Here is a 9,765-nt window from a genome sequence, read left to right as displayed (position 1 = left end):
GCTGAATTTCATTTAAATTTTATTTTTCTGTGTTAAGTTTTCCTTTTTTGCAATGACCTTTGGTTTCAGCAAATAAAGGACTGACTGACTGAATGATTGAGCTCTGCTTGAATGTGAAAGGGAACTATTGATTACTCCCAGAAAACAATCTAATCAGTTTATCCATGACTAATGGTAAATGGAAATCAGCATTTCCACAGATTTGTCCAGGCTTGCTTGCAGAATGATAGACAGAAGGAATAGAGGTGATTTTTCATTCTAGCCAAGATAGCTAATAGAACCATATTATTCATTCAATTACTTTTTAAAAATCTGCTGGTTTAGGACCAGAGTTAGTTCCACAAAGCCAGGAAATTAGAAGCTAAGGATGATGCCTTAACATATGTGTCTGTGACCAGTAATGATGTTGTGCAATGTCATAAATTGTGCTTACTAACCTCCATGCACCCACACTTTTCCTTGATCTTTCAGGCCCAAATCCAGATAGAGAAGATGGAGTGCCTGGGACCAGAAAAGATGCCCTGCATTGTCCTGATCTCATATTCCCTTATAAGAGCCTTACGATATTACTAAAGAAATCCTGAGTGTGCAGAAGATAACTTTGCCAGCAGTTGTTGCCATAGGCTTTAATGGGGCAGGGAAATCTTAATAATTTTTGAACCATTGCTCAGAATTTTGCCAAACCAATGAAGGATTGTGTTCCTCGACATGCCTGAATAAAGAACATCAGTTGTTTCCACCAAATTTTGAAAGAAATATATAATATGCCTGTCCAAAAATTGGAGTAAAAAGAGTAAACAAAAATGTCAAATTTTAACTTGCTGTAACTGTGGCAAATTTGATCAGATCATTTTGAAATTTGGCACCTTCATAGACCTCATCAAGTAGATTATGGATGCGAACTTTCAGATTATTAGCTCAACAGCACTGCTTCCAGGTGGAGGGCTCCTAGAACTACCAATCAGAAGGCATTGGGCAGCTATTCTGTCTTTTTTTTTTTTCCTTAATGGATTTTCTGCAATCAGAAAAAAGACAGAAAACATTGTAAGAAAACATGGGAGGAAGATGGCATTGTCTTGTTGTTGTTCAGTTGTTAAGTTGTGTCTGACTCTTCGTGACCCCATGGACCATAGCACGCCAGGCCTTCCTGTCCTCCGCCGTCTCCCGGAATGTGCTCAAGTTCATATTCATTGCATCGGTGATGCTATCTAGCCATCTCATCCTCTGCTGTCCCCTTCTCCTTTTGCCTTCAATCTTTCCCAGCATCAGGGTCTTTTTCAGGGAGCTTTCTCTTCGCATTAGGTGGCCAAAATATTTGAGCTTCAGCTTCAGTATCTGTTCTTCCAATGAGCAGTCAGGGTTGATTTCCTTTAGGATTGACTGATTTGACTTCCTTGCAGTCCAGGGGACTCGTAAGATTTGATCTTGGAGCCCAAGAAAGTAAAATCTGTCACTGCTTCCATTTCTTCCCCTTCTATATGCCAGGAAGTGATAGGGCCAGATGCCATGATCTTAGTTTTGTTAATGTTGAGTTTCAAACCAGCTTTTGCACTCTCCACTTTCACCCTCAACAAGAGGCTCTTTAGATCCTCTTCGCTTTCTGCCATTAGGGTGGCATTGTCTGCATATCTGAGGTTGTTGATAATTCTCCCGGCAATCTTAATTCCGACCTGGGATTCATCCAACCTGGCGTTTCTCATGATGTACTCTGCATATAAGTTAAATAAGCAGGGCGACAATATACAGCTTTGTCATACACCTTTCCCAATTTTGAACCAATCAGTTGTTCCATGTCCGGTTCTTACTGTTGCTTCTTGACCCTCGTACAGGTTTCTCAGGAGACAGGTAAGGTGGTCTAGTACTCCCATCTCTTTAAGAATTTGCCAGAGTTTGTTATGATCCACACAATCAAAGGCTTTAGCGTAGTCTGTAGCTGCTACATTCCCCCCTTAAATGCATAATTTCATTACAATTATAGCATTTCTGATAAGGGGGGAATGTAGCAGCCATATCGGGCTGCTACAGTCAATGAAGCAGAAATAGACTTTTTCTGGAATTCTCTTGCTTTCTCCATGATGCAGCGAATGTTGGCGATTTGATCTCTAGTTCCTCTGCCTCTTCGAAACCCAGCTTGAACTTCTGGTAGTTCTCGGTTCACATACTGCTGAAGCCTAGCTTGTAGGATTTTGAGCATCACCTTGCTGGCATGTGAAATGAGCGCAATTGTGCAGTAGTTTGAACACTCTTTGGCGTTGCCCTTCTTGGGATTGGAATGTAAACTGACCTTTTCCAGTCTTGTGGCCACTGTTGAGTGTTCCAAATTTGTTGGCATATTCAGCACTCGTCTGCTTCTGTTAGGTCCCTGCCTTCTTTGTCCTTTATCATGCCTGTCTGTGCACAAAACGTTCCCTTGATATCTCCAATTTTCTTGAAAAGATCTCTAGTCTTTCCCATTCTATTGTTTTCCTTGATTTCTTTGCATTGTTCATTTAAGAAGGCCTTCTTGTCTCTCCTTGCTATTCTCTGGAACTCTGCATTCAGTTGGATATATCTTCCCCTTTCTCCCTTGCTTTTCACTTCCCTTTTTCCTCAGCTACTTGTAAAGCCTCCTCAGACAGCCACTTTGCTTTCTTGCATTTCTTTTTCTTTGGGATGGATTTCGATGCTGCCTCCTGAACCATGTTACGGACCTCCGTCCATAGTTCCTCAGGCACTCTGTCTATCAGGTCTAATCCCTGAAATCTATTCCTCACCTCCACTGTATATTCATTAGGGATATGATTTAGGTCATACCTGAATGGTTTAGTTGTTTTCCCTACATTCTTCAATTTAAGCCAAAATGTTGCGATAAGAAGCTCATGATCTGAGCCACAGTCAGCTCCAGGTCTTGTTTTTACTGACTGTATAGAGCTTCTCCATCTTTGGCTGCAAAGTACATAATCAATCTGATTTCGATATTGACCATCTGGTGATGTCCATGTGTAGAGTCGCCTCTTGTGCTGTTGGAAAAGCGTGTTTGCTATGATCAGTGTGTTTTCTTGGCAAAACTCTATTAGCCTTTGTCCTGCTTCATTTTGTACACCAAGGCCATGCTTGCCTGTTATTCCGGTGATTTCTTGACTTCCTACTTTAGCATTCCAATCCCCTATGATGAAGAGGACATTTTTTTTGGTGTTAGTTCTAGAAGGTGTTGTAGGTCTTCACAGAACCGATCAACCTCAGCTTCTTCGGCCTCAGTGGTTGGGGCATAGACTTGAATTACTGTGATGTTGAATGGTTTGCCTTGGATTTGTACTGAGATCATTCTATCGTTTTTGAGATTGTACCCCAGTACTGCTTTTCCCACCCTTTTATTGACTATGAGTGCTACTCCATTTCTTCTAAGGGATTCTTGCCCACAGTAGTAGATATGATGGTCACCTGAATTAAATTAACCCCTGCTTGTCCATTTTAGTTTACTGATTCCCAAGATGTTGATGTTCAATCTTGCCATCTCCTGTTTGACCACCTCCAGCTTACCTTGATTCATTGATCTGACATTCCAGGTTCCTAAACAATATTGTTCTTTACAGCATCGGATTTTCTTTTCACCACCAGACACATCCACAGCTGAGTGTCCTTTCGGCTTTGTCCCAGCCGCTTCACTCTTTCTGGCACTACTTGGAAATTCCCTCTGCTGTTCCCTAGTAGGATATTGGACACCTTCCAACCTGAGGGGCTCATCTTCCAGCGTCATCTCTTTTAGCCTTGTGATACGTTCCATGGGGTTTTCTTGGCAGGAATACTGGAGTGGGTTGCCATTTCCTTCTCCAGTGGACCACATTTTGTCAGAACTCTCCGCCATGACCTTTCCGTCTTGGGTGGCCCTGCACGGCATAGCTTATGGCGTCACTAAGTTACGCAAGCCCCTTCGCCACAACAAGGCAGTGATCCATGAAGGAGTGGCATTTTCTAGACCCCCTCTATAAGTCTGTGAATGAGGCAGGGGGGTGGCATGACAAAAACCTCATCTGGAAGCACCCCAGGTGTCATTTCTGTAAGCACGAGAGTTTTGATGCTTATAATGGTGGAATCTTTTCTCTTTTTTTGCAACTCACCGTAACTACCGTGCCCCTTTAACAGCAACATCCTAAGCAGAAATACATATCTGGCATACATTGTGATGGGTCTCATCCCCCATCTCAAAGGATGAATCCAACTGAATATCCCATTGGGAGATTAAATGAGTTCTTGGTTTTCAGTTCCTGGCTAGCCCTCATCCTGCTACTGTTGGGTCTCCCTGCAGTGTATATTTTGTTTAAAATTTATGGGATTGATCCTCTGCAGGTGATCAAATTTCAAATATGTGAAAGAAAGAGTGCACACTGCACCTTGCTTAGAACGCAGGAAGCTGAAAAGCCTGGACTTGTCCTCCAGACTGCAGTTGACATGCGACAATGCCAGGTGAGTCATGTTACCTCTCATGCACCCTGAGAAATGAGCTGGAGCAGCTGAGCGCAGTCCCAGTAGCTGGGCCAGTCTAATGAACATTCCCCTCCATTACACTGGGAGAATCCTGCCTGTACTCCATGGGGCAGGGGACTCTGCCCTCTGCCCCAGGCCACATTTATTCCGTAACCTACTCCTATTTATTTTAAATTATTGTTTCTTTTTGGGGACATCATTAGCCCACTGGAGTATAGCACTCTGAACAATTTTCAGTTCCGTTGCTAGAACTTCATTTCTAAAAAGAAAGTTGCCATGGCCCATGCTTGCTGTGAAGTCATGCCATGTGTTCTGGAAGCCTTGCAACTTACTCCTGAGTGTGTGTGGGACATGTGGCAGTTCCTCACAAGCGAGGTAGAGACACTTTGTACATGCTCAAAGTACTCATGTATTCCAGGACTCAAAATGGGCGCTGAAAACAGATTCCTCGGCCAGGTCCGGTTGAGTCTTGGCACAAATGGAGCTCTCAACAGAAGATACCACTGCTCCTCAATGCCCCTCCTTGTTGATGAGATTTTGATCGGGTTCCTGGCCTGCAGTGAGCGTCAAGCAGCTTCAGCCCCCTGTGTACCTTTCAGTTAATAAATGAACAGGAATCAGCACAACTTTCCAAATGTGCAGATGCTTTGAGTGGTTCTGGCTTCAGCAACTCTATGTAGTGTGTGTATGTGTGGGGAGAGAGAGCGAGCGAGCACGCAAGGCAAAAGCTCTGAGAGTTACACATTCTTCCTGAGCAGTGAGGGGCATTCACTGAGATACCCCTCCCACCACCACCACTACAGGTGGAGTGGGCTGGCACTTGGCTGTGAAACTGGAGAGAGCTGGTTTGAGTTTGCACTTTAGTTCCTGGTGGGAAGGTAGCCTGGGCAGCATTCTCCTCTTCTCAGTGCAGAGCTGCTCGCCCACCCACGAGGATGTCTTGGTGGCTCTGGCTCCTTGGGAGAGCCCTGCTCTTGGCGAGGGTGGCTGCCTCGGTGAACTTCCTCCATCACCGCTATGAGGAGCTGGTGCAAGCCCTGTTCGACGTGAAGGGCTCATGCCCCTATATTACCAGGCTGTATAGCATCGGACGCAGCATCCAGGGCCGTCCCCTCTATGTGCTGGAGTTCAGCGACTACCCTGGCATCCATGAACCCTGTAAGTGTACCTAGGAGTGTAACCCTTTCCTACAGCTGAGCAGTTGCTTCTTGTTTGCACTGCCAACCCATGCCAACTTCAGGAGCGCTGGGGGTCAGTACTGCCCTGGCTTCAAAACCAGGGAGCCCTGTGCTCAGCAAAGTCCATCCAACCCCATGGCACTCTTTGCAGGGAAAGCAGAAACTTTTGTCAGATTGAGGGGAGGAGGGACTGTGCAGGATGTAACCAACAGGTCAGTTGACAGTGACTCGCCATGGTAACTTGGCAGGTATTTCTTTTTTAACTTGCAAAGTGCTTTCTAAGCTTTACTGTGCTTGTCCTCATGACACTGGGTACAACATTGCTCCATTTTACACTTGAGGAGGAACTGAGGCTGAGGTGTGACTGAGGAACTATCTAAGTTCTGTGGCTGAGGTAAAAATGTAAACCCAGGTCCCTGGGGTTCAAGTCCAGGTCTCTCCCTGCTGCATTACATTGATTCTAGAAAGAATAGCAGCCCAATCAAGATAACTGGAGAGAGGTTTATGGTTAACCTTTGTTCCTGAGGGAAACCTTGAGAAGTCTTCCCTCTCACTGGGAGCTCTGCAGCTTTTCGTGCTGCTAGGGCAAGCTGTAGCTTTGGTAAAGCATATCTCTGGAATAAGAAGGCAGGGGGCAGGGCACTGTATCAGACTGATGCTGATGACAAAAAGGGAAGCGATAATTGGCACCAGAATTGTACTTCAGAGGCAAGAATTCGAAGATCAGACATCATCTGCTGAGGCTCCTCTCTATGTAGTTCTTCCATGTGATGTGAGACCTACACAGGAGAGAGTGTTTTCAGTAATGGCATCCTGGTTATGGAATTGCCTCCCCAAAGAGATGCAACACTGTTTAGGTACCGTTTAGGTGCCAGGCAAAACCATTTTTATTTACTCTGGCATTTTAACTGGTTTTAGTTGATCAAGGAGCTATTAGGCTGCCTGAATGTTTTATTTGCTGCCTATACCTCTGTCTTTTGTGTTTCTTGTATAATTCTTGTATACTTTTACCCTGCCCTAAATCTGATATGATAAAGGGCAGTACATACACATTTTAAATAACTAAATAATTCATTCCTCCAAAGTACTTGGAGCAGCTTTTTACCTGCACAACCATCCTGCAAGGTAGATTATGCTAAGAGGTGGTAAGCTTCATCTTGAACTTGGATCTCAACCTGTGCTTCCTACCTCAAAGCTCAGCACTCTAGCCATTGTACTACATGGCCACCTGGATGGACAGATGTTAGGGACACAAGGAGAGCGACAGAGAATTGAGGAAGAAAGGGGAGGAAAGGAAGAGGCTGACTCAGATGCACGTTTGAGCGAGGGGTGTCTGGATGGATGAGGGGCACCTGTGACTGTGCTCCATTTGCTTTGGGACTAGTATGATTGTTGTAAGCACGCTCCTCTTCCACTTCTCCCATGTGTAATTTAGCAGTCTTCTTCACTGTGCCATCTCTGTGGGTCTGAGTGGAAAGAGACCTTTTGGAGTCCAAAGGAGTTTTCATATTCCTGCACCCTGGAGGGTGCTTGTAGAGCTGAAGGGGCCACGTTATGGGGGAAGCGGTTTTAGAGAAAAGAATTTGAGGCCAGGCCAAGATGAAGGATTGATTTGATTTTGCAGTTTAGTTTAAAACCCCTTGAGGCTTTTGAAGTTAGGAATGTGACATATCAGTGAGAGGAGCTGAAGGAAGGGGCCCTCTGGCTGTACAAAATAAGGGAATAGAGACCTTGACCTTGTTGATCTGAATTGATCCTCTCATCAAACTTGTATCACAGAAAAGATCACCCCCCACCCCCATTCAAACCACTCCCATATAGGCCACTGTTTCTTGCAACTCCGTTGGAGCAGATTCCCAAGCATTGCCCCACCCTGCCTCCACAATTCTCTGTGGGGTTCAGCAAAATTTCAGCATTTGCCCCAGGCTCTGTGATGCATTCGATAAGCAGTAGACAAGCTGGTGTCTACTGGACTGCAATTCCCATAATCCACTGACTATTGGCTATGCTAGCTGGGGCTGATGGGAGCTGTAGTCCAAAACATCTGGAGGGTGCTGGGTTGCCTACCCCTGCATTAGATGGAGGGATGTGTAGTCCAGAAGGGGGGCATGGCCCCACCGTGCGAGTCTTCACAGCAGCTCAGAAAGGCGCAGCTACAGTTGAATAATCACAGAATGTCAGTGGGAAATGTATGTCGTCCCCGCTCCCTCCTGATTTCTATGTTTTTGGAGCGCCACCCCACTGTGGTGTTCTAGTTGCTCTGTTCAAGTGTCAGCAAATCTCTCACTTTCTCAGTGGAGCCGGAGTTCAAGTATGTGGCAAACATGCATGGGAATGAGGTGCTGGGCCGGGAACTGTTGCTCCAGCTCGCGGAGTTCCTGTGTGAGGAGTATCGGCATGGCAACCAGCGCATCACACAGCTCATCCATGAGACGCGCATTCACCTCTTGCCCTCAATGAACCCTGACGGATATGAGGTGGCAGCTGCCCAGGTACCAGGCAAGCTTCCCTTTCTTATCTTAGTAACCATGGTGATGGAAGATGTTTGTGCTAGGGAGGCGAAGGGAGGAGTACTGAAGGAGGAAATATACGTTAGATTGAGTCATAGAGAAAAGGGCTACATCAGACTTTATTAGCCATGATAGCTGAATGAAACTCCATGTTAGGAGGCAGTAAACCTCTTAGTACCAGATTCTGGGTGCAAATAATGGATCTAACCATCACTTGTATTGCTTGTGATCTTCCAGAGGCACCTGTCTTGTCACCGTTAGAGACAGAATGGTGGGATGGGTAGACCTCTGACTGAGTTAGCAAGACAACTATTGTAAACAAGAAATGTCTTGCTAGGTCAGAAGAAGATGCACCTGTACAGCCATTCTGTCTCTAACAGTGGCAAGATAGGTGCCTCTGGAAGATCACAAGTAGGTACACATCACCCCAATGACATGTGGGTCCATCTTTGTCCCTCACCTCTCTTTTTCTTTAGTCCTCTCTATCCTATCAATGTATCAGTATGTCACATGTACATCCTCACCTGGTTGAGTCTCTTGGAAAGATTCTTATCGTACCTACTCTTATCAGCCCACCCGTGATGCCTTAGCATGCCTCCTTCTCCCTCACCCTCTGAAAATGGCTAGCCATACTTGTCCAACCCTCACGGCACAATGACAGCCAAACTTCAAGCACTGGGCCTTTTCCTTAAGAGCTCTGATTTGGGTATGGCTTCTAGGGATGATCAATGCACTTCAAGTACTGGCAACCAAAAACAGGTTAAGCTGCTGTCAGGATTGGGCCCAGCATCTCTGCAGAGGCCTATTGAGTGGGAACAGACTCAGAGTGAGATGAGGAAGAATGTGAAGTGGTGAGGGAGAGGGCAGAGCTTCAGGGACACAGAGAAGAATCTGTCCAGGTGGAAGCTGATCTGAGACTGACCATTACCTCTCCCATAACTGGGAACACAGCAACTCATGGTGGGGAGGATCAGATGGCGGGTCAAGAGGGAGGAGCAGGTTCGGGAAGTATGGCATTGTACAAGGTTGACCCATCACAAGAAGTCTCTAGGGGTAAACCCTCTCTGAGGGGGGACTAGAAAAGCCTCTCAAATTCTGTACGGCAGACTGGTGCCAGATTTGCAGCAATTTCTCTCCTAACATTAGTACATCTATCAAAGAGATCTTCAGGTAGTCCATTTAGTACTGTGTCAGCTTTATCAGGGATGTTAGCGCTAGGTTGCCACAGGATGACAGCCTAGAACCGGAGCTGCTGTTAGAACTGATTGATTTGCATAATAAAGTCTATTTACTTAGAGACTGACTTCTTTGTTTGGCTCGGCATTCAACAGTTGCTTAGAAAGAATGGCCCATTTAACAATCCTGAATTTGTGCCCAGAGGCTGACACCGACTCCAGAGCTCCAAGAACAAGGTCCAGAGCTATGGGTCTGGCTATTATGTTGACTAATGTCCATTCCAGTAGAATTTTGAACTTATGATGAAACCCATGTCGGTTCTCAAAACTCTGGGACTTGAAGCCATTGGGTTTCATCACTGGTACTTTCAATAGTTCCTGGTCCTTTAATGCCAAAGTAGAGACCATACTGAGCAGGATCTGGGACACTGCTTAGTA

General features: G+C 45.5%; 1 protein-coding gene across 2 annotated transcripts in view; it reads left to right on the top strand.

Moving 5' to 3' along the window:
* The first annotated feature begins 5,162 nt into the window (after nucleotides 1-5,162).
* Nucleotides 5,163-9,765, top strand: part of CPN1 (carboxypeptidase N subunit 1) — a 28,616-nt gene continuing 24,013 nt past the window's right edge. Inside the window, exons 1-2 of one of the 2 annotated variants that reach the window (XM_084846676.1) lie at nucleotides 5,163-5,622; nucleotides 7,938-8,134. In XM_084846676.1, the coding sequence (XP_084702802.1) occupies nucleotides 5,400-5,622; nucleotides 7,938-8,134 (420 nt within the window). In that variant the 5' untranslated portion in view covers nucleotides 5,163-5,399. Of the gene's footprint in view, nucleotides 5,623-5,929; nucleotides 6,001-7,937; nucleotides 8,135-9,765 lie in introns of those variants that run through there. The other variant, XM_084846677.1, reaches the window with a different exon arrangement.

Source organism: Heloderma suspectum, chromosome 3, assembly GCF_057233095.1.
Source record: "Heloderma suspectum isolate Gila_16-S chromosome 3, 16-S_ref, whole genome shotgun sequence".
NCBI classification, from domain to species: Eukaryota; Metazoa; Chordata; class Lepidosauria; order Squamata; family Helodermatidae; genus Heloderma; species Heloderma suspectum.
This window is presented reverse-complemented; position numbering and strand designations above follow the sequence as displayed.